Source organism: Myotis nattereri (assembly GCF_964212035.1).
Source record: "Myotis nattereri genome assembly, chromosome: 19".
Lineage (NCBI taxonomy): Eukaryota > Metazoa > Chordata > Mammalia > Chiroptera > Vespertilionidae > Myotis > Myotis nattereri.
In genome coordinates, this window is record NC_138095.1 from 22,798,928 (window position 1) to 22,824,023 (window position 25,096).

Genomic DNA, 25,096 nt, shown 5'->3' on the forward strand with positions numbered 1-25,096 from the left:
TGTCACCACCAGTGACAATAAAAGAGAAAGTCATATTTATAAATATTTTATTAATACATGATTATGGTGATAATTCCTCCAGCCTCCCCCCATCCCAGCATATAAATTACTTTAAGAGGAGCTGCCGTCAGTCTGCCTGGGAGGCCTGCTTGATGATTTACTTACTATATATTCTGCTTTGGAAGATTTCATAATAGGTTGCTCTAAAATCAGCTATTAAGAATTTCAAAGTCATATATAAATGTCTTCGCTTTGTGTCATAACAGATCATTTTGAAATATTCCATTAATCAGGGTGTGTGTGTTTTTTAATGATCTCCTTTCAGAGAGTCTGGCTTCCTTAACTTATTTCGAGAGCCCCGATCCTATTTTTATGCTTTTTGAGCCAATGAGATTCATGCAATAATCTGGTGAGGAAGAAGAACGCCATGGGCAGGCGTCGGGACTCGGCCTGCTGGGTGTGAATCCTGGGTTGGCCTTTCTCAGCCTCAGTTTCTTCCTCTATAAAATGGGGCTAATGATGGTACCAAGTTGTAGGCTTATTGTGGGGATCAAGTGAGTCAAGGCCAAAACATGTGGAGCACAGGACTTGGCTCATGGTGTGTGTGTGTAGGGTGTGTGTGTGTGTGTGTGTGTGTGTGTGTGTGTGTGTATTGTTAGAAAATGGAGGCTCAGAGAGGGTGTGTGATTTACAGAGATCACACAGCTGGAATGTTTCAGGGTGAGGTTTGAAACCTCGGCTCTCTTCCTGCAAAGATTGCTCCACTGACCTAGACTTTGCAATGGGCCACTCACCCATTCCCTGTGTTCTCTCTTCATTCCCACAGCAACCCTGATAGGAAGGTAGGGAAGGAATTCCCTAGTTTTGGTTCAGGATGCTGAGGCCCAGAGAGGTTGTGCAACTTTGCCAGGGTCACACAGCATTGTATAGTGGAGCTGAGGTTAGAATCAGTGCCTGTCTTCCTCCAAAGCCTCTGCTTTTCTCCTCTACGAGGCTGCCCAGCTGGCCCAGTCCTTGGGTGCATTCTGGGTGCCTGGATCTTCGCCTCACTCCTAACAGCTCCGTCTAATTTCCACCCAATCCTCCCATCTCCGTTCAACCTCTGGTCTCTGTTCCTCCATCTGGAAGGTCATCCTGATGAGCAGAATAGAGGCAGGAGAGCTCACAATCGGGGGTAAAGGCCAGGCCTCTGGGACCAGGGTGACCTGTGTTCAGTTCTGGTTCTCCTGCGTCATTAGTGAGTCTCCTGACTTCTGAGACTCAGTCTCCTCACCTGTAAAATGGGGGTGATGGTGACTGCTTCTTAGGGTTCTGGAGGCTTACAACATTTAATATAAATACATTATATAAAGCTCTGCTATTGTGATGATTATTGCTATCATTGCTATCGTTATTAATAGAACATCCGTCCACCATCCAGGGGGGTTTTCCTTGGTGAAGCTTGAGTCTGCAAGACTGACTGAGGCGGGTCTCGAATCCTCTCCTGCCCTGCGGTCCTGTCGCTGTCAGGGATGATGTGGACTTTCCCCGGAAGTCTGAGACTATTTGTCACTCTGCCCGCTGTCCATCATTACGTCACAAAAATGACAATAACGTTCAGAACCAAGAGTAACAAGGATGAGCAATGCCTGCCTTGATGGCCGTGTTGCTTTGCTTTCGTTTTTCTCGGAAGGCTGGTAGGAGGTTTAATTCATTTGTCTTTCACTCAATTTGCCATTTTGCTTGCTGCTGACCCCATTGCCTGATGTATGACGCAGTCAGGCCCATACATAACCCAGCGCGGGGCCGCGTAATGGACTGATGAAGGGAGGCTGCCAGTCGGCCCGGCATCTCCCTGTCTGCCGTAATAAAGATGTCAGCCCCCAAATGGATGGGACTGTAACCCGGGGAGCCCCGGGGGCCCTGCAGGAAGAAGAGACAGCGGCAATAATGACAAGAGCCCAGCCCCCTGCTTTCTGCTGGGGCACCCCAACATCCAGCAACCAGGGTACTCCAGCCAAGGATAGGAGGACGTGGCCAGTCGCTCCCTGAGCTGGAGGAAGACCCCGTGTGCCAAAGGCCAGTGGGAATAGCAACAGGGATGCCACCAACATCAGGCAATGACTGTATATTCAAGTGGCACTTTGCAAAGTGTTTTACTGTCTTTATTGTCTTAAAGCCACTGCATATGCAACACTGCGAAGTTGTCTTCCTGTGAAAAATGGAGACAATAGAGAAGAATATAGAATGAACAACGTCTCCCCTCAGCCCCCAGATCCCTGCGTCCTCAGAGGCGGCCATTGTTAATGTTTAGAGGTGACATTTATTACAACGCAAGAGCCAGTATGGATACACTGCTGTTAACTAAAGTCTGTAGTTTACACAAGGGTTCACTGTTGGACGTGTACATTCCATGGGTGTTGCCAGATGCGTATGACAGGTCCACCATGACATGGTCACGCAGGAGAGTGTCACTGCCTGGACAGGCTGGATTTTTCCCTGTTAAAATTTGTTTCTCAATTTTTATCAATTTAGAGAGAACGGGAGGGAGAGAGAGAGAAACATTGATTGGCCGCTTCCTGCACGTACCCCAACCCGGAATCAAAGCTGCAACCCGGGCATGCGCTCTGACTGAGAACCAAACTGGCGATCCTTCAGCGCACGGGACTGAGCTCCACCAACTGACTCGCACTATCCGGGGCTCTGATCCACGTTTTGATTTGAAGTAATTACAGACTCACAGGAAGCCGGAACAGCAGTCCATGGAGCCCCAGGAGCTTTCCGTGGTGGCACTGTACCCAGCTGTAGTTAGCACATTATTAACACCAGGAAATGAGATGGGTGTATTACTGCAACCTAAATGATAGGCTTATATTCAGGCCTTTAAAATGTCATTTGGCTACATTGCACACATAACAAATATTTGGTTGGTTGTTTGGTTGGTGTCTTTACACAGATGGGTCCACACCATCCCCATTTCTACGCCGTTTGCTCTTCTCATCTCACAGCGAGTCTTGGCCTCTTTGCACTTGGGGTCATCGTGATTCTCTTTGTGGACGGCAAGGGCTTGCCTGGAGTGGGTGGGCCTCTGCCTAGGTAACAGTCCTGCCAATCATTCAGGGCGCTTCCTGCTCTTTGGTGTCTAAGCCACCACACTGAGCATCTCTGTCTGTGGAGGTTGTGCCCATGAGGGAGGGTTTGAAGGCGTGGCTTCCTGGACATGGAACTGCTGGGTCAGAAGTCTAACATTTGCATTTTCCTGGGTGTTTACACGGGTTGACTCATTTAACCCTCCCAAGTCTCTAGGGTAGGCACTGCTGTTGTCATTCCTGTTTGTAGGTGGAGAAACCCAGGCTCAGAGAGGTGCAGTCACTAACTCAGGGTCACACAGCTCTAAGTGGCAGGAAACTGGACCTCTGCCTGCCGTGCACTGGGTCACTGAGGGTCAGAGGAAGGCGTGGCACTTCACAGTGGACCTGCGGCCTCCACTTTGGGGCCGCCATCTCCGTCTGCCGCTCCAAAACAGACGCTTGGCCTGTCCTCTCTTTTCTTCTCTGATGTCACGTTTGTTTTTATACGTGGAGCAGGCAGGGCTCGGGGGAGCAGAGGTCAGTCCTCCACCTGGCGCTCGGCAGCTGAGAGGGGCATCTCCCCCCCCCCAGCTGCTCCCTGGCTCTAATGAGACGACTGCACACCTGTCCCAGGTGCTCAGCGCTCAGCGCACACCTCCATTTTCCCCAGGAGCGTGGAGTAGGGTTGGTGTCTGGGCCCCAGCTGTGGGACCAGCCTTCTTTCTTTGGGCCCTGGGTTAAGAGACATTGAGAGCCGCTGAGTCAGAAGAAGCAGGACAGCTGCAGGCTGGGCGAGATGGCTCCTCTGTGTAGAGGGCCTCAGATGGCAAGCTCAGCTCCCCAGAGCCTCACCTGCCCCGGGGAGACCTCCCCGCTGATGGCGGAAGCCAGGGACCATCTCCCATCTGCCCGGCCCTGGGACCTCCCTGCGGAGCTGCAGAGTCGACGTGCTGAGCAGGGGCTGAGACTGGCAGGCCTGACTGAGCCCCTCTTTGTCCAGGGCAGGAGCCAAGGCCCCGAGAGGGGAAGGGACTTGCTCAGCGAGGCTGCAGGAGAGGTGCAGGGACTAGAATCTGAGTCTCTGGACTCCTGGGTCTTTGCTGTTTATTCGGCTCAGCCCCCTCCTGCCCACCCCCTTCATCTTCCTCCACCTCTCTCCCTCTTTCTTTCCTTCTTCTCTCCTTTTATCACTTCCTTTCTGTCTCAGCTAGTCTCTCTCCACTTTCTCCTCTCTTTCTTCCTTCTCTCTCTTCTATGCCTATTGGTTGGCAGGTCCTCAGCTGTCCTGGGATACCAACCTCAATTTTCAAGACAGGATTTCAGTCTGATCAAGGGAGAGGAACCCAGACAAGGGCATTGGTGATGCCAAGAGAAAATCCTAGCCAGGAGACACCCCACATTCAGAATGGTCAGCCCCACCCCAGGGCCTGGGACCCTTGAGCTCAATCTCGAAAACTGAGAAAAAATTGCTCCAGGCAGCGGAACCCCATTGGGCAAGGCCTGGGGGCTCCGAGTTCCCATCAGCAAGGCACCAACACAAAGACCCCTGCTCTGGCCCCTCAAGACTGACACAGATCTCTGAGGAAGAGAGGATTAGCACTCGGCCCTACAACCTGGAGGTTTCATTGCTCTGTCCTTGGACCCAGCAACCCCGAAGCCTGTCTCCTCCTGAGCCCAGCCCCACCCTCCTGCCTTCCTGTAACCACAGACCCCACAGCCTCCGCCCTCCCCCAGCTGGTGGCTTGGCTCCCTGCCCGACAGCTGGTGCAGCCAGGCCTATTCTGGGCCACAAGCAAGGATTTATTCGGTGTTTTCTAAGCATATTGAATTCATTCATTAAGCTGAAATGGCTGCTCTGGGATGTAAACAATTATATTTTTGAAAAAAAGCAAAACCCTGGAGTGGCTGATGCTAAAAGGCGGCACTCTCCGGCAGCCCCATGCCTCTGGAACAAGGGCAGCGACTGGGTTTCAGGTTGGCCAAGCCACTCACTCACAGGCTGGCCTTACGAAGTCCTCTCCCATCTTCTCGGCCTCTGTTTCCCACAGAGCAGCTAACATTTATCCAGTGCTGATTGCTAGGCACTAAGTTCTTGACCATCTCAACAACCCCTTGGGGAAGGTACAATTATCCCGTTTTACAGATCAGGAAACTGATGGTCAGAGAGGAGAAAGGACATTCCCAACGGGGGTGACCTAGATGTGCTCTAGGGTCTCTTTCAGCCTTGATCACCAGGGACTCCATTAACCTGTTGCTGGTGGAGAGAGAGCAGTGGCTCAGTGAAAACTCTAGTGTGAATTGTCTGGACTCATCATTCAGAGACAGAGCATAACAGCACTGCTAATGGTGATGGTGGTGATGGTGATGATGGTGATGGTAGTGGTGATGATGGTAGTGGTGGTGGTGATGGTGGTAATGATGGTGATGGTGATGATGATGGGGATGGTGGTGGATATGGTGATTGTGGTGATGATTATAATGATGGCGATGGGGTTTGATCCTGGCTTCTGCCCTGCTAGCTTTGTGGCCTCAGGCAAGTCATTCACAGACTTGTTACTGGTCCCACCCCCAAGTCTTTGCTCCTACAGTCTCCTCTTGAGTGACGAGTGATGGTGACCCCATTTGGCTGAGGTCTCCATGATGACTTTCCTCCTCTACGTGGATCCCCTCCTTGGGGACACTCCCAGGCAGCTTCACACCCAATGTCTCTTTTTTATCTTGAAAATGACCCTTTGGGAGAGGAGTCACCCCATTTTACAGAGACAAAAACTGAGGCACAGAGAGGTGAGATCAAATTAGTTCAGAAGACCCCCTACCCAGGCTCCCCTCTTGTAAATTTGCAATGCACATTGGCACACTCAAAGCTCTGAGAAGTCCTGCAGGAATGCAGCCCGTTTTGCTGCGTTTAATCGGATGCTGCCCTAACTGATTTGTTCAGCAAGCCGACTTCTTCCAGAACACCTGCTCATGGTCCCCAGAGCCCTGGGAGTGGTCTCTGTGTTGTCTCACCAGCTGCCAGGTTGTGGGCAGTGATTCCTGTTTGATTATGAGCAGATGAGCAGCAGTTGATAGATGCTTGTTGACCAGGCCTTACAGGGAGCACTGACTGTGCCAGGGGTCCTCAAACTTTTTAAACAGGGGGCCAGTTCACTGTTCCTCAGACCGTTGGAGGGCCAGACTATAGTTTTAAAAAAAAACTATGAACAAATTCCTATGCACACTGCACATATCTTATTTTGAAGTAAAAAAACAAAACGGGAACAAATACAATATTTGTATTTGCATGTGGCCCGCGGGCTGTAGTTTGAGGACCCCTGGTGCAGACGAACAAAGACCCTGGGGCAGATGGCAGCTTTCTCCCAGGTCGGGCAGGTGGAACAATAGGCCACGATTTGTGGGGCAGCATGGCATCTGGGGGCGGTGGGAACAGGAAGAAGTCCTAAGAAGCAGGAAGAGACTTGAAGTTCTGGCCTCTGAGAGGGTTACATTTTCCAATAGGAATTTGCTGGATGTCCCTGGGCAGAAATCTGAATGGGATCAGAATTTAACAGGCAGGTCCTTTGCTAAGTGATCTCATTGAGGCCTCTCAGGAACTCCATGGTGGGTAGATGCCCATTTTACAGAAGAGGAAACTGAGGTTCAAAGTGGAGACAGGTGGGATTTGAACCCTGGAAGTCTGTCTCTGGAGCGCTGCCTTTTCTTGTAGCATCTACAGCCTTTTAGGCTTATCTCTTCCCTGCAGGTGGCCCCTCCTCCCGGGGCTCTGAATTGTAAGCCTCAGTGTGAGGCAATGCGAACCGATGGACCAGCATTATGAATAAGTCACCTAATGTTCAGTAAGTCAGCACCAGCACGGCTATTGTTGGAAAGAGAAATAACTTGGTTATTAATACATACAGGAGGCCACAGTAATTGATAGCAATTGAACTCATGGCGCACAGGGGACAACAGTCATGTTATTTTTTCCCCTCTCTCTCTGTCTCTCTTTGTGTCGAGCATAAAGGGAAAGAGAAACACAGCCTGCCTTTGCAGGTGGATCTGAGCAGCTCAGAAAATGAAGTGCCATTCCTTTCCTGGCTCCTTTCTTTTCTCTTTCCCCCATTTCTCCTTTGTTCACTCTCTCTGGGGACCTAGAATCAAGTTGTAGCTCAGTTATTCAGATGCCGTGAGACTTAGCGCTGGGCTGTATCCGTTTCTGTGACTCAGTGGCCTCGACTGTAGAATCAGGCTTAACACTCAGCCCGCAGACCTTGCAAGGCCATTGGGAGATCAGCCAAGGTCACACCACCATCCTCCCCTGCAGCGTAGACGCGCTCAGGTGTGCCTCCCCCACCTCCTCCACCAGTGGCATGGCGGGATGCACGGACCATTAGCCACTAAGAATAATAGAACTGTTATTTGCTAATCATTTTATGAAACAGATTCATATGAAACACATTCAAGGGTGGGCAGTGCTATCACATATGCATCGTATTTACATAAACACAGCCAGACCTGCAAAGGGAAAGTGAGGCCAGGGGCTGCAGACACGTATTTCTGCGTCAGTCACGGCCCCTGAAGGCAAGCCGCCCGTTGCCTCCGGAGGGACAGCAGCTGGCTGTGTTGGGATTGTGGATGCACACTGTACATCCTGGGCAGCTTAGGAGATTTTCAAGGGCAACTTTAAGGGCACTTGGTTTTTCACCTCCGACTATGACTTTGGGTCAGTGCCCCCTTACGAGAGGATGCCCCTCCGCATGACGCCACGCTTAGGGTCTTGCGTGCTGGAGCCAGGAGGCCCGAGTTCAAGTCCTGCCTCTGCTGCTTACCAGCTGCATGACCCTGGATAGTCACCCTGACCTCACAGGGCTGCAGGGAGGATTCGGTGAGGCCGTGGGTGCTCAGGGCTCAGCTCAGTACCTGGCCTGGGGGAGCTGCTTGGCTGACGTTAGAATATTAAGGTCGTCTTTGTAATCCTGTTGGGCATTTCTAATTCTTTTTCTTCGGTGGGTGAGACAGAGGAGGGGTGACGCATGGGGCACCAGGGAGCCTTCATACCGGCCAGCATCGCATGCTCTATGTCAGTGAGGGCGAACCTTTTGAGTTCGGCGTGTCCGCATTTTGAAAAACCCTAACTTAACTCTGGTGCCGTGTCACATATAGAAATTTTTTGATATTTGCAACCATAGTAAAACAAAGACTTATATTTTTGATATTTATTTGATATATTTAAGTGCCATTTAACAAAGAAACAGCAACCAAAAAAATGAGTTCGCGTGTCACCTCTGACACGAGTGTCATAGGTTCGCCATCACTGTTTTATGTGATGCTCGCAGAAGAAGAGGGAGAGGACCCCGAGATCGCGTGGGTGGAAGCCCACCACAGAGCTGAACCACGTGTGGGCTGACATAGAGGAACCCGCGGCTGGATGTGGTGCAGGGCCCAGCCTTCGGGGAGGTGGGAGCAGACGATGCATTTTCTCGGTCAAGTTCCCTGTGCGCCTCCTGGATTTCAGCAGCGAGATTCTGTTCTTTGTATTTGGAAATATGCCCCTTAAATTAGGCAGGATTTAGAGTCCTGCTGCATCCATTCCCTGTTCCTCCTTTCAGATGGAAGGTCACTGCAGGTGGAGTGTGAGGGACTGTTTTAGAGAGTGACGGGGGAGGGGCGGCGCAGGAGAGGGACAGGACATCGCCTGCCTCGACAATTACCACCTCTTTAATTTGCTGTCAACCCCCCCCCCCCCCAGCCCAGGAAGAAGAAAGTCTCATTCAGGGCTAATAGCCTTTAATGCCTCTCTTTCTTCTCAACAGAGAGAGCAGCCCTCTGGCTCCAGGTAACAGTGTCTAATGAGATTCTAATGATATTTTTGTGCTCGTGTTGTATTCAGTTCTACTTTCTGTCTGTGACAACTGATAATGGTGTTGGTTTGCAGAGTGCTCCCCCCTGTCCCCCGCATGCGGAGGGCAAGGTGAGACGGAAGGAAGAGGCAGACCCCTCCTGATTGGTAGGCGGCCAGATTAATAGGGGACCTGCCTGTGAGGTGTGCCTTGGGCGGCCACACTTGCCAGAATCTTAAACGTTACTATAGAGGCCTAAGGAGTCCAGTGCATATTCAGTCCAGATGTTGTCATCAACACCGCACTCTCTCCAGGCTGGGGCCTTGGAGCAGCTCCCAGTGTGGGCACGGCGGGCAGATGGTACATTCCAAGGATGGGAGGGGGAGGAGCCTCCGATTGCCCAGGTCCTGGGTCAACTGGTGGTCGCATTCTGTCAACGACCTCCTCCAACAAATGGGTTCTCAAGTATGTGCTGTACCATTTCCTGTTGCAGCGTGTTTAAGTGAAAAGGATAAGTGCATCCATTGAAAAGAAAGTCCTCTCTAGAATCACAAGGATATAGAGCATTCGCTGCAGGTGGTATTGGAAGGCTGACTTGGGGGAAGTAGTTTTTCCACCTGGTATTGGTCTGATTTGCAGTGACTTTCCGGGGTCAGTTTTCTCATGTATAAAATGGGAATAATAATACTGCTTCCTGGGACCCTTGTGAAGATTTGATGACAATGACGATGATGATGATGAGTAACTACAACTAACACGTATTGAGCCTTTTCCACGAGTCATACCAGGAATTCTAACCCAGAACTTTTTGGCTCCAAAGCCATGAGCTGAACACAGATGACATGTCAAATAAAATGGGGTGAAGGAGGGGTAACCGTTACCCTCACCACCATTGTCCTCACCTTCTTTATAATTTTTGAAAGTGGTGGGACTTTTTGATTAGCCATGTTACCTCTCTGAATATCTGTTTCATCATCAATAAAATGGGAATAATCTGTAAAACGGAGGCAGCAGTAGCAGGCAATAGGAGGACCTCAGTGAAAAGCAGTGGTGATGTGTGGCCCCAAGTGATGGGCCAGGGCTCCTCCTCTTCGCGTGGCGTCAAAGTCCTGGATAAAGTCTTTTTCCAGATTTCCAATTTAGCTTTAAACCAGGCGGATTCTTCTAGGTGTCTGCTCGAAGAATTGGGCCCCATGATCTCTTTCTGATGGATCGTGAAATCTCTGTGGGCAGCTGTGTTTCTTATTTCAAAGATGGAAACACATTTTTGGGAAGATAAACTATGGGAGAAAATTATTTAAGGATGGTACTGTCACTTGTTTTAATAATTCATTTTTTTTTACGTGGATTACAAAATTAGTATACAGCCGGTATAGGAAACTTGGAAAACACAGAATCCCCCACTCAGCTGCAATTGTTAACATCCGGGTGTTTCTTCTTCTTCTTATTTTTTGCAGCAGCTTAGAGTAATTTACACAGTTCACATCATACCATGGGTTGGTTTTCCAGTTTGCTTTTCCCTTAACAGTTGACTTGCCCATGCCATACAACGTCTTTGTTGCTGATCTTAAATGTCCTTATGATCATCCATAGAGTGGCTCCCCATTGCTTCTTCAGCCTCATCTGGTTACTCCTCTCCTCTCTTGACATCGAAGCCACCTGGCCTTCTTGGCATTTTTCTTACACACCATGCTGGTTTCTGCCTCAGTGCCTTTGCACTGCCTCCTCCTCCTACCTCTAGAGCTCTTCCTGGTTCCTTGTGTGGCCAGCACCTCTCACCTTTCATAACCCAGTTCATATCACGGCCTCCGTAGAAGCCCTTTCTGACCACCATAGATCCTTAGCAGCTCCCTCAGTTTCTCTTCATCTCATCACCCTGTTTTATTTTAGAAAAGAGAAAAAAATACAACTATAATTTATCCCCTGAAATTATCTTATCTATTTACTTGTTTATTGTTTCATCCCCTCATAGACTGTAAGCTTTGTCTGTCTTGCTCATCATTGACTTCCCAGTGCCTAACACAGTGCCTGTCACACAGTAGGAACTGAGTAAATATGTGTTGAATAAATGAATGGTGAGATGGTTGGGTTGTGGCTGAGTGGGTAGTTGAATGGATAGGTACGTGGATGGCAGGAAGTGGCTGATGGGTAGATGGATAGGTAAGTGAATACGTGGGTAGAAAAATCATACTTTTACTCACCATTCCCCAATTCCACGTTTAGAGTGTCCCCTATGATATTTCTATTTGCCTACAAAGAGTGAAGGATGCAAGTGTCAAGGAAATAGGATAAACATGTCTCTTGGGAAATCTGATCCCTGCCCAGGGCTCATCTGCTAGGGGCCCAGGTCTGGGCCGGTGTTCAGGCTTCTGCTAAGGATAGGTGGCTGGAGGGTGGGAGGTACGAGAGTCCCTGGTTCTCTTGGACGCCCGCCCACCCACCCCATGCCCAGGACTCACCGCCATACTTCTGTTTGTCCCCCTTGCAGTGGGCCGGAAGCAGTTTATGAGGTTTGAGTGGGCAAACCACGCCGCTGAGGCCCTGGGCTGTGAGTATGAGGAGCTGAACACGGCCACCTTCAAGCACCACCTGCGACAGATAATCGAGCAAGTGACGTCTGGACCAAGCCGCCGGGGCCTCGAGGATGAGGAGACCAGCTCAGGTAGGAAGGGCTGCCTCTCTGGGTGGGTAGGGTCCCCGCTGAGCCAGCTCCTGGAGACATACTAGCATTCCTTCACCTATTCACCAAGGATGTAACGAGGGTCTACACATGCAGGCTTTCCAGGTGCACACAAATTTACAGCACACACTCATAGAAACATGCGTTTTTCTCACACAATCACAAACATGTTCAAGACACATACCACCTACTTGTACATAGACATACACACCACGAAAATGTGCACACCACACACACACATGCACACATGTGTGCGCGCACACACACACACGCTGAGACATGTGCACACACTGTTTTGTGAGGCTGAGTCAAGCTCTCAGGCTGAGGTCTCCAGGGTAGATGTTAAGCAGGCAGGGGACTGGCAGGTTTAGGAGAGATGCTGGGAGGCTGTGGGTTGCCTAGCAACGGCCCAGGTTGGGGGTGAAGTTAAAGGAGGGATGGGAAATGCTTTGGGTCTGCAGCGGGCTGCCTGGAATGTACAAGCAGGAGTGTTTCTCCAGGCACCGGTGCATACAGATTGGGAACTTGTGTTTCCAATTCTGTGGGTGGAACCAGAAATCTAAAGGGTCGGGATCTGTGATCTGACACCCTCAGCTCTCCACCCCAACTCCTCACCCCCTCACCCCACTTTGTTCAATGCACTCCAACCAAGACTGGCTATTTCTGTGGGACCAATGAGTGTGTGTGTGTATGTGTGTGTGTGTGCTTTTAAACAAAATTGAGACTACAAGTATCTTAATAGTTTTGTAAGCTTTTTTTTTCTTCCTAACATTGGAGGTAGGCATTTTTTCATCTCATTCAGTATTCTTCTCTACCCATTTTAAGCATTCTTTTGTATGGATGGACTACAAATTAATCCCTTTGCTATTGTTGGATATTTAAGTTGTTTTGAAAAAGTGATTTTTGCCAATTTGATCAACAATCAGGAGAACATCTATACCCAGAAATCCTCGTTTCTCTGAATATTTCATTAGAATAAGAGTCTCCAAGTGACACTATTAAGTCCAAGTATATGAACATTTTATGGCGTCTGATATAAAATTGCCAAATTTCCCTCCCGAAAGAGAGAACAAGCATCCTCAGAGTTCCTACTATGTGTCAGGCACTGGGGGTTTGGGAGCCAGCAAACCAGAGACCGTCCCATTCTCGGGTCACTCCCAGCCTGGGGGTCAGGGGCTGCACAGGTGGATAACATAAGCACACCTGAGGACATGCTGTGTCAGTGCTGGGGAAGCAGCGTAGATCTGTCTGGTTCCTTTCACTGAGCTTAACGCCCTCGAAGTTCCTCCATGCTGTAGCAAATGGCACGTTTGAATAATGTACGTCATGATCCCACTTACATCAGAAATCTGAAAACGCCAGAGCCGTAGAGTAGAATGGTGGTGACCAAAGGCTGGGGCGGGAGAGTGGGAGATAGTGACCAGAGGGTACGCAGTTTCCCTTATGCAGGATGAATGCATCCTGGAGAGTAGAGGACTGAGTAGAGGGGTGAGATGCTAGGAGGTGAGTATGTCAGCTGTACAGCATAGTACCTGTAGTTAGCAATGCTGTGTTATGTAATGAACATTTTTTTTTTGTAGGGTAAGTCTTAATGTTAACTGTTTTTATCACGTACACACACACACACACACACACACACACACAGGGGGAGGAAGCTTTTAGAGGTGATGGTTATGGTGATGTATACTTATTATCAAATTCACCAGGGTGTATATAATAAGAAGGCAGAGCCTTTTGTATGTCAATAATACCTCTCTACATTAATTTTAAAAAGAAGTAAGGTAGAGCTAGGAATTGGCCTAAAGGGGTGTTGATCAAGGAAGGCTTCCCTGAGGAGGTGACCTTGGGCTGAGCCCTGAGGGATGAGCAGGATCCTGGAGATCCTGATAAAACACTTGGTCCTAAGAACATGGGTATGCGACGTCCGTGGGGAGATGGAGGTGGGGGTGGTGTGTGAGGGAAGGGGAATCTCTAAGGCCAGTGGTGATCCTGACCCTTTCCTCTTTTCAATTCCAGGGCTCAAGATGACGGGTGTGGAGTGTGTGGAGGGGATGGCCTCGGGCCTGTACCAAGAGCTTTTTGCTGCCGTGGTCTCACTCATCAACAGGTAACTTCAGCCATTCCTTGGCACAAAGCCAGCCTCTTTACAGGTACACAGCGAGCCCAAGCCTGGACAGATAAGGAGAGTAGGGGATTTGGGGGCTGGTGAGTGGATTTTCTTAGTCACACAGTGTCAGGTTGAAATGCCACCTCGGCCACCCACTGGCTGTGTGATGTTGGCAAATCAGTGCGCCTCTCTGATTTCTCCTTCTGCACATGCAAAAGAGCTCTATCCCCAGGGTCACTGTGAGGATTCAGAGAAATAAGGAAATTAAGTAACTCTTCCTAATCAAGATCCTAAACACCAACAATAAAAGCTAATGATTCCGGGGCATCTACTAAGGGCCAGGGCCTGCATTAATTGTTTAACCCAACTTCCCTGTATCATTTGATATTCACATCAGCCCATTGTACAGATGAGATGACTGTATTCCCCCTCGTACCTTCAGCTTTCTTCGAATAACCCACCAGAGTGCCCCTATCCATTTATTTTTCTAAAATTTCCTGCTGGGAAGGGGGAAGCTCCAGGGGAGAATTCCCAGGTGGGCATGGGTGTGTGCCTGCAAGGCTGCAGGCGTCATTGTAGCCTCTGTTTCCTATTGCGATGAGCCAGCTCAGAGCCCGCCCTTGGAAATCTTTAAGCAGTTCCGGTGGTGCAGGTCCAGAACCCAGGCAAGTGCCTCCCTCTTCTGTGAAAGGAGGTGTAATTGGGCTTCTGACATCCTGTTAAGGGCGTGAGGCTGGTGCGTAGCAACAGCGCAGCTGCGGTCCTCCATTGTCACCAGGACACAGAATCCACTCCCTCTCCCGCTCCTGGAATAATTACCACTTGAGACCAGTATAGAAGCCAAGGGGGTTGTGCTCGCTTAGAGCAAGGAGTACTGGGGGCAGAAAATGAACTGCCGACCAAGGAAGCTGCCTCAGCTCATGGAGGGCAGTTGCTTCATGGTTTGTTCTGGGGCTATGTCCATTAAATAGGTGCATCGATGGGTGCGTTGGTGGTAACAGTACCCACAACCACCATTTATCAGCCTCTGGCAGGCATTTCACTTTCCAAGTGTTAACTGACAGTCCTCACGCATCACTATGCAGTGACGGATCTCACTGGCCCATCTTACAGATGGAACATCTCGGCAAGTAACGGGGAGGAGCTGAGGTTCAAAGTAAGGGCCCTTCGAAGTGGAGCTGGTCGTGCTGATGATAAGAGCAGATGCAATAGTGTTCACCAGGCACTTCCCTGCACTGGCCTTGTGTTCACAGCTCTCACCTCCAAGCCTCTGACAGCTCTCTGCGTTCAGCTCCACCTTCTCTCTTCCATGGCTGGCTCAGAGAGGTTGGGCAACTTTTCCAAGACACACAGCCCCTCATTTGCAGAGCGAGGGTTGGAGCCCACATGGGACCATCTCCCAAGTCTGTTAGCTCCTGCATTTTTATGCAAATAATCCCTCCTCTGTCCATTGTGATAGATTGGTCAAGAGAATCCACGGCGGTGATGGCTTGAAGGAACTTTATAAACAGAGGCACTGAACAAAATTCTTTTTCTACTGCGATGTGTTACTAAGAAAGAAAAGGAGGCTCTAGTCCTAACTTATAGCAGTTTGCCAGGCGACCTGAAGCAAGTCCTCCCTCCACTCTGGGCCTGGTGGGGAAGACATTCCCTGAAGGCCTGAGGTATCTGCGGGAGGCACTTGCCAAACATGAACTCCTTTGATTCTTACCACAGTCCTTGGGATCATCCTACCATCATTTCAACAGTTGGGGAAATCCATGCTCAGAGAGGTTAAGTAACTTACTCCAGGTCACACAGCTTGTAAGTGGTGAGCCTGGCTTTGAAAGTAGAGCCGTTGGATCTGCAAAACTACCCAGCATACTGCCTCAGTTTCTCCATCTCTGTGACGGCATTGGCGGCTTGGATCACCGGGGCACTCAGATGCCATGTCGTCTTGGGACCTTTCCCCTCTCTCCCCAGATCTTTCTCCTCCCGTCACCTCTCCATGGCCTCCATCATGGTGGTGGACTCTCCGGGCTTTCAAAACCCCCGGCACCAGGGCAAGGACCGGGCCGCCACCTTCGAGGAGCTGTGCCACAACTACACCCACGAGCGCTTGCAGCTGCTTTTCTACCAGCGGACCTTCGCCTCCACGCTGGAGCGCTACCGGGAGGTATGGCAGGCGGAGGGGGCCTTCACCAGGGTGCAGCGGACAGTGTGAGGCCTGGTCCTCCGTAGCCTTTGACTGCATCCTGTTTGGCTCATCGCTGAACAAAAAACCCTAACTCCAGGCCTGGCTCCCAGGCCTCTGCCGCGCCCCCTTCTCCCTTGCTCCCAGCCTCCGTCCATGGCCCCCTGTCCCTTCAGTCCAGAGACACCAAGGAACGTGGGGTTCCCCAGGCCTTGCTCCCACAGCTGCCCCTTCTTTGAGATGAACGTTCCTCTTTGCCACCTCACCGAAGCTAAATCCTCCCCTGACGTTGAGCTTGCATCTTCCCCGATGTGGAAAGCCCTTTGCCGTGTTGCTGGGTGAAAGTGGGTGTGCTCTTCAGATCCTAGTGTGGCAACATCCTAGAGTGGCAGATGCCAGCCCCTTCTAGGAGGCACCTAGAGAGACTCTGGGTGTGAACCGGGAAATGCGTGCAGGCTTGTTCCTGCCAGCCCTTTTCTCACTAGAAAACAAAGATTAAATTGAAATACAACAGCTACACGAGAAAAGCACATAAGTCAGAAGTGAGCTGCTCAGTGGATTGCTCCGAACGAGCATACTCACGCACCTACCGCCCGGGTGGGCAGTGGAGCATTGCCAGCACTTGGAGGTCTGCTTCCTCCTTCCTCCCCGAAGGAGACCCCTTTACTCCAGCAAGTGCTAAGGGCAAAATATTAGAAATGCCCATATATATTTTTTTCAATAGGTAATGGGTTTTTCAAATTACCACCATTTCTTTGGTTGGAGCCCACAGAGCAAGAAACAAAAGCATCAACGTGGATAAGTCTCAAAGAAAAGACACTGATGAGACCTGGGGTCTGAACTCTGTCCTTCATGGGCTGTGTGGCCTTAGGAAAGTCACTCACCCTCTCTGATCCTCGATTTTTTTCACATGTAAAGTAGAAATAATACTTTTGTATCAGTTACCATTTGCCATGGTGACTCGACCTAATAAACTCCCTGAAAACACATTGGCTTTAAAAATAACCTTTCTTTATTGCTTACAAGTCTCTGGGTTGCCTGAGCAGCTCTTCTGGTCTTGGGGGTGAGGAAAGTCCTTACTTCTCTTGCCTCTTTCAGCAGTTTTCTATCCCATTCGTTCGACTCCTGGATGGAACTGACCTTGAATTTCTGTGACTTTCCAGGAAGGCCTGCCCGTGCAGTTTGACCTCCCGGAGCCATCCCCGGGGACCACGGTGGCCATTGTGGATCAGCATCCCTCCCAGGTATCATGGGGTCCAGCAAACCAGGGCTCTCGGACACCGCGAGGCCTTTCAGTGGAAATACTTACAGATTTGAGCTACGAGTTGTGAATGCTCTCTGCACCTGGCAGGGTGCTTAGCACCTAGTAGGTGTCCTGCAGGTGGAATTTCTCCTGCCCTTTGATAGCACAGACTACCCTTTCCCTCCTTCCTGTATCCATTCAGGCAGAGTGGGCGCCCAGGTTTCTCCTGGCTCACAGTGGGCTGCACCGTCCCCTCAAAGCCCCCTTGTTCGTGAGCCCATTCACCTGCTTATGCAGCTTGTTGGCACCTCTCTGGCTGGTTCCACCTCCCTGTCATGTTCCCACCCTGGAAGGGGCAGTCCTGGAGGAATGACCACGTCAGTGAGGAGAGAAGGGCCTGGTGTCCCCAGATGCTGGGGCAGTGCCTGGGAACAGCTGCCTTCCGAGGATGTGCTGGCTGTTGCTTTTGACCCCAACAGAGAAGGGCAAGGTGAAGGGACAGGAGGCCTGGGGCCCAGTTCTGGTTCTGCCCATGTCTCTCCATGTGGCCTGGACATGTCCCTTCTCTAGGGAACTCTGACGAGTGTGGGTCAGTGTTTCCGAGTTAGGGAAGCCTGCTGTCCTGATGTGCCGGGGACCCTGCTGGCTTTAGCACTGAAATCCTCACGTCCTGGGAGGCCCCGCAGTCCCTGTGCCTGTCATCAGGGCCACCATATGTATCACATTTCCTCCTTAATCACTCAGCGTGATTATTGGTTATGTCAGCTCATCACGGGCCCTCAGATAAGCCCCTCAATGCCCCCGCCCTCTGTTTCCCACGTGCAGAATTATAAGCATTGCCCGGGTGGTCTCAAGCTCGGGGCTAGATTTAAAATTCCGTGTCTGTGCTATTGAACCAGGTTCACCATCTCCTTGGAAACATTATTTGGGCACTTCTCCTCCCGCCTCAGGATTTTAGTTTTAAAAAATCTAAAGACTTCTAGGAGGAAGCGATGAGGATGGATTAAATCCTTTCATGTTGGACTGTGCACACATACACATAGCTGCATGTGTATCTAGGAATGTGTCATTTACACGGCGCTTTCCTGTGTGAAATCCTCACACAGCCCTCTGCGGAAGGTACCGCCAGCCTCCACTTTACATTAGAGGAAAAGTGGCTCAGAGAGGTGCAGCGAGTTGCCCAAAATCACAGGAAATGAGATTAGAGGTGGGTTGTTAGTGTTGTTGTTTTGGGGTGAGTGGTAATGAATGGAAGCATGGGTCCGGGCCATATGTTTGAGTAACGATGCCTGGGGTTCAGCTCCCCTGACTCCTGAAGGGGGAAGAGAAGCCCAGGACTGGCATCTGTTGGGGATCAGGGCTCCTCAGTGTATCATGGATCTCGCGCCAGGTCCGCCTACCACCTGGAGGAGGTGCTGCGGATGCCAAGGGCCTTTTCTGGGTCCTGGACGAGGAGGTCCGGGTGGAGGGCTCCAGTGACAGCGCGGTGCTCGAGCGTCTCTGTGCAGCCTTCGAGAAGAAAGGAGCTGGCGCTGAAGGTAAGGGAGTGAGGGAGCTTGGGAGCTGGAATCTGTCCTTGTCAGCAGCAGGAAAAGCCCTGATAAGGCCTGCACAGGGCAGGGTCTGAGGTGCCTGTGTATGCCTTCATTCATTCATGTGCTCATTCATTTGTGTATCCAGCGAATGTATTGAGCAGCTACTGTGTGCGGGATACTGTGCTATATTGTGGTGAACCGGCCTCGTGCGGCTCATAATTCCTTTTGAGATCACCAAGGGAATGAGGGTTGGCTGAGAAGGTGGTCAAGGACTCAGCCCTAGGACATTCCAGTGTCAAGGGGCCGGGGATAAGGTGAGCGATCGGCAAAGGAGACTGAGGAAGAGTGGCTAGGAAGGCAGGAGGGAAGCCAGGAGAATGTGAACGAACCAAATCAAAGCTGCTAAGAGGTCAAGTGACGAGTGGCTGAGGGCTGGCCACTGGCTAGGCCACATGGAGGCCATTGGCTACTGAGACAAAAGTAATTCCAATGACATGTTTGGGGTACATGTCTGATGGGAGTGGTTTGTGAGAAATTGGGAAAAGGGTTGGAGAAAGAAATAAGGCAGCGCTCAGAGCTGCCATCCACTGCGTTCAGGCTGCGGGAGCCTCTACACCAAGGGGACCAGCCGAGGCCCCTGTCCAGACATTCATGCAGCATTCTCGCTCTCACATCAGGGCATGATTTTTTTGTTTTGCTAATCCTCACCGGAGGATATTTTTCCATTGCTTCTTCAGAGAGAGTGGAAGGGAGGTGAGTGGAAGAGAAGAGAAGAGAAGAGAGAGAGAGAGAGAGAGAGAGAAACATTAGGGTGAGAGACACATTGACTGGTCACCTCCTGCACACGCCCCAACCTGGGATGGGGTGCAAACCACAACTCGGGTACATGCCCTTGATCAGGAATTGAACCCACAACCCATATATGTGCGAGGGCCGATGTTCTAACCATTTAGCACACCAGCCAGGGCCAGGACAAGATTTGTAAGCAGCATCTGATGGCTCCAGCACTCTGAGAAACGTATTTCTGTTGTTTAGGCCACCCAGCATTGGTACTTCGTTATGGCAGCCACAGGAAAGTAAGACAGTTCATGCATGTGTTATTAAGAGTAATCTATTTGTCTTTAAAGCAACACAGCCATGAAATACAATTACATATAATTATACAATTTACAAAATATCTAAATATATATGGTGTGTATATATATATATTTATTTACATATATGCCTTGACCGGGAATCGAACTGTCACCTCCTGGTTCATAGGTGGATGTTCCACAACTCAACCACACGGGCAGGCAGGCATGGGGCTTTTGGGGTGTGGCGGTGGAGGAGGAGCCATATCCAGATGCAGAACAGCCAGGAGGCAGAGCTGTTCAGAGCTCCCCAGGCTTCTGTCCACAGAGACCTGGGTTGGATCCCGCTCCATGACTTCACTGTAATGTGTGTGGCTTCTGGGAAGTCGCCTCCCAGGGGACTGGAGTGAGGGCAGATGAGCTCATGTGGGCCAAGAAGCGTTTGTACATCCTTCCCCTGCAGCTCGCTGCCCAGAAAGCCCCGCTGCAGAGCCCTCCCCGACGCTGCCTGAGCTGTCCCCTCCCAGCCACGCTGTCCCATCACAGCTCCCTGGTCACTTCCCTCAGGGCCCTTTCCAGGACTGTGGACGCTGTTATCTGTGTACTTGCTCCTCATGGCCCTCAGACATCCCGGGAGCCCCCAGGGTGCAGAACACAGGCCTGTGTGTTCTCTGCTGACTCCCTGGTGCCTGCACCAAGGCAGGGCCTCCGAAGGATCTGCCATTTGCCCTTCCCCTCTCCTCTCTCGCTCTGTTCCAGTCACACTGCTCTCTCAGCTGCCCCTTAAACATCCCCACCTCAGGGTCCTCTGCCGGCTGTCTCTTCTGCCGGGAACGCTCTTCCATCACACATCAGTATGCATCTCTCCCTCACCTGCGGGTCGTAGGGACCTACCTGACCACCTTGTGTAAAATAATAACCCCCACCTGCCTGTGCCCGTCTCCCTTCCCCTCTGCTCCATGGCAGCCATCACCAGGGGCATCAGGCAGCACTGGGCTGGTCGCCTCTGTAGTCACAGCACCCAGAGCGCTGGCACGGTGAGGAGGACAGTGACTCCTGGTACCGGATAGATGAAGGTGCGGAAACCCAACGGTCCTGAAGCAGATGAAACGATTCCTCAGGTGGAATGCTTTCTGCATCTTGACTTTTGGACAAAAGAAACAGAAAGTAGGGCCAGAAGCAGAAAGTGTCCTGTAGGGCATGGCTGGGACAGGAGGGGGTTTGCCTAATCTGTGGGCCCCTCTTCTTTTCCCGTGAGGCCCCAGATGCCCATCCCAGATGCCCCGGCAGGATGCCCTCGTTCCCAGGGGAGAGACAGTGACTCAGACATTTTGCTTTAAAAACCAACAGTCTTTGCCTCTAGGGCTTTCCGATTGGCTGAGTGAGCGAGAGCAGTCAATCAAGCAGGACCCCGGGGTCTGGCTAACCTGCCTCGCTGTCTGCTATTTCTCACCGCAGGTGTGTTTACAGGGGGCTGGGCAACCCTCATGGCTCAGAGATTTACGTGGCACAGCCGCTGTCATGCAGTCATGAGTAGTGGAGTCGGGATTTGAACTCAGGTCTTCTCCAACTCCAAGCCCATTTGTTTCTCCCACTCAGACCCGCCCAATGAAGTGTCTGCCAGCATCTCCCAAGAGTAGGCTGTGCCTTTATTTGGATGATGGTATTCAAGATACAAATATTTTCAACATTTTAAATAATTATGTATTTATTTTCATGACTATTAAAAAATAAATATCGTTTGCCCTCCAAACCTGCAACATAATGTTCCTTTATAAATGGATTTATCTGTAAAAATGCGAGTCGAGTTAAGGAAAACATTAATAACAGCCCAGGTGATTCATGGGCCTGGTAAAAAATCATGCAGGTTGTATGCACTAATGATGCTTGGGATATTCTAGATTCAGGACTATAAGGAGGAATAAAATCCATGTGGGAAATAATGCGGACAGATGCACAGAGCAGGGGAAATGTGGTCCCCAGAACGGTCAGCTCTAGCTGCCTAGAGACAAATTAAAATGCAACGAGTGTGTTCTTGGTGACGCCAAGTGACCGCAGTGCCCCCCCCCCTGGGCCCCCACACTCACGCGCTGTCTGCTTTCAGGGACCTCTGCCCTTCGACCCTGTGAGCAGCCCCTCCAGTGTGAGATCGCCCACCAGCGGGGACAGGACCCCGTGCGCTATGACCTCACGGGCTGGCTCCAGAGGGCCAAGCCCAACCTCTCAGCCCTGGATGCTCCCCAGGTCCTGCAGCACTCGAAAAGGTGAGTCCGGCCAGGGCCAGGGCCAGGTCAGGGCCACTGGAGGCGCTGCAGCTCATCCCCACGCCCCCCCCCCCCACCCCCGGCCATCCCTCCCCCCACCACCCCCCTGCAGTCACAGCAACCCAGCAGGTGAAGGCTGCTCCCTGACTTCTCTAACGACAGGGCCGTAATTCAAATCGGAGCAGTGCAATGTCTCCCCAGGGCCAGGGAGCCCAGCCGAGGAGAAGAGCTGGCCTCCGGGCAGGTGGAACAAATGTCCAAGGCTGTGACTTCTTATTTCGCCTCTTTGCCTTTCATTAAGTATCTGAGAGATGATGTGACTGGAACAGCTTTTATAGACATCCTAGAACGAGGGGGTTGTAAAACCGAAGTGATAATGTTTTGTAGCATTAAAAAAAAACTCACTGCATTCCCTGGCTGCTATTTTCCAAGTGCTGGCCGAGGGCTGGCAGCAATCGCCGCCTTTGGTTCAGAGAGTTACTGGAAGTGCGTGCATGCGTGTGTGTGTGTGTGTGTGTGTGTGTGTGCGTGTGTGTGTGCTTTCTCCACCATAAAATCAGGGTTTGGTGGACAAGACCACAAGATTTGGTAGATGTTGCACAGCTTTGAAGTCAGGCAGATACTCAAATTCTGCTTTTGCCTTTTTCAAGCTGCATGACCTGGGCCTCAGTTTCATAATCTGAGAAGTGGGTGTAGCTGCCATGTCTGATGGAAGGTTTTAATGACATGACTGATGGCTTATTAGGTAGCCTGGCTCCTAGCAGGCCCTCAACCCACGTCTCACCGTGGCCATGGAAATTCCCTTCCTGCTCCAGGATCCTGTGGCTCAGGCTGGATGAAGGGTGTGGGGTTTGGAAAGGGTGAGGCAGACCTCTGTGGGCCAGATGGCCTGATGAGCAAGGAACCTTCTGGAGGAAGGAACAGCGTATGCAAAGTCGTGCTCACGGGAGTGAAAGAGCGGGCAGGTTGGGAGCAAATCCCATTGGGAGGTCTTGTGGGCTCGAGAGCCAAGCATTGGTGATTTCTGAGGGCAAACAGTGCTTTTCCTCCGCGTGATCTGCAGCCAAGAGCGCCAGACGTGCCAGGACGGCTTGCTTGGCATTCTGATTCCCGGGCGCCACCCAGTCTCTCTGGGGAGGATCCCAGGACTTGCTTTGCTGACAAGCTTCTCAGGAGGTTCTTGGACACTCACGTTTTGGTCAGGCACTTCTGCCTTATATATCAGAAGCTGAGGCCCAAAGAGGACACGTGACTCACAGAGTAACCTGAAGGCCAAAGGTGAAGTCTCCCAACCCAACAAATGGGACAGTCCCTGTATAGGGACCGGGACTAAGGGTATGGCTTCCTCTCCCTATACCAGGGGGTAGTGCTTACATGCCCCAGGGCCCTGCCCTCTCCTCTTGGGGCTCCTGCTTCCAGGGGGCTCCCTGGCCCCTCCCTAGCTTTTTATTTCAATGCGTCTTCCAGCCATTGTTGGTCTTTGTGCTCCGTCAGGCATTTAACCACTTTAAGCATCTTTGGGCATTTGAGACTTATTTACTCAACAGTTTGCACAGTGGAGTCAGGCATGAAGGGCGATGGATAACGGGGCTGGGCGTGTCCTGGGCGTGCAGGGAGCGGTAGGAGGTGCCTCGCTTCTATTGGAGGGCGGGGCAGGTGGGACCTGAGAGGCAGGGGGCTTCTCTGAGGCCCAGCCTCATCCCAGGGCGCAGCAGGGTCTGCCCAGCCTTCTTGATCCTCTTCTGCCCACTGAAGCAGGCGGGCCAGCTCAGGCTTTCCGGAGCGGAGCCTCCAGGGGCCCTGGCCCTGGCCCACCAATCTCAGAACCTGGACCTCGCAGGAGCGCCCAGGGAAGGCACTACCCGCCCCTCGGATCAGGCTGGACTTTTCATTGACTGGTCCACATACTGACCGCTTGGCCTGCGAGTCCTTCATTGTTGTGTGAAACAGAGAGTAACTACTTACTCTGTGCTGGACCTGTTCTGGGGTCCCAGAGATGCTTCTGCTCTCCGAGAAGGTGCAGGCTTAGGATCCCCGCAGGCATGGAAGCAGCAGGGATACCCAGCAAAGGAGAGAGGCTCTAATGGAGGAGAGGGGCACGAGGAAGGAGCTGGCGTTGGCCATGAGACAAAGGCTCACCTGGCTGAGAAGGACAGTGACCAGCAGGTGTGATTCACGGGGAGGGTTCAGGAAGCAGGTCAGCAGGAAGCAAAGTGGACCCATCTCCCCTGAGAGCCCTAAAAGCCCTCTCTCCCCCTTGGACCTGCCAGGGAGGAGCTGAGGAGCCTGTTCCAGGCCCGGGCCAAGCTGCCGCCCGTGTGCCGCGCGGTGGCCGGCCTGGAGGGCACCTCCCAGCAGGCCCTGCAGAGGAGCTGCGCCGTGAGGAGGACCTTCGCCAGCAGCTTTGCCGCGGTGAAGAGGCGAGCCCCCTGCTCCCAGATCAAGCTGCAGATGGTGAGTGGGTGCCCTGTCCCCACGGCCACGCGTCCCTCCCCTCCTCCAGGACGGGTCACCTACCTGTAGCACCTCTAACCTCCCAGTGAGGCTGGAGGGCAGGCATCGCCCTGAGTGCCACAGAGGAGGACACTGGCACTCAGGGCGGCAAGGAAACTCGGCCACAGTCACACTCCTGGGGGGTGATGGTCCCAGTCTGAGGTCAAAGCCTCGGCTACTTGGTGTTGACTTGAGTGGCTTCAGGCAGTTTGCAGGAGCCACTCTGTCCTTCTGCCCAGGCCAGGCCCGCCTGCCTTCCTCCCTCCCCAGGGCCCACATGTTCACCACCAGGCTCTCCCTGGGAGAAGCAGCAGGCTGCAGCACTGGCTGTAACTGTTACCTAGAAACGTTCATCCAGTAGCAAATGAGGAAATTTGATTGGTCAGTCGTTATGCTGAGCCCAGAGGGTGGGGGCACAGGAAGGGTAAGTTTTGAAAAAAACCTCATAGCATCTTGTACTGAAAAAGCCCACAGATCAGGCCCTGGGTTCTAGTCTACCTCTTCGGGTGGGCCACTCCCTTGGCCTCTCCATGCCTCAGTTTCTCCTTCTGTTACAACAAGGGCTATTCTGAAGGCCCCCTGGTCTTCATGAGTATGAAGCAGGCCATAGGTAGGACGTCCTTGGTGTAGGACAGAGGGCCCCAGGAGATGCTCAGGCG

At 51.6% G+C, this 25,096-nt stretch overlaps 1 protein-coding gene across 1 annotated transcript in view; it reads left to right on the forward strand.

Annotated features, from left to right (window-relative positions):
• Window positions 1–25,096, forward strand: part of MYO18B (myosin XVIIIB) — a gene marked incomplete at its 5' end in the record, with an annotated part of 162,267 nt that overhangs the window by 22,574 nt on the left and 114,597 nt on the right. The window contains 7 exons of the mRNA XM_081113701.1: window positions 11,358–11,531; window positions 13,566–13,656; window positions 15,619–15,811; window positions 16,993–17,073; window positions 18,463–18,610; window positions 21,785–21,944; window positions 24,215–24,398. Coding sequence (XP_080969827.1) covers window positions 11,358–11,531; window positions 13,566–13,656; window positions 15,619–15,811; window positions 16,993–17,073; window positions 18,463–18,610; window positions 21,785–21,944; window positions 24,215–24,398 — 1,031 coding nt within the window. The remainder of the gene's footprint in view (window positions 1–11,357; window positions 11,532–13,565; window positions 13,657–15,618; window positions 15,812–16,992; window positions 17,074–18,462; window positions 18,611–21,784; window positions 21,945–24,214; window positions 24,399–25,096) is intronic.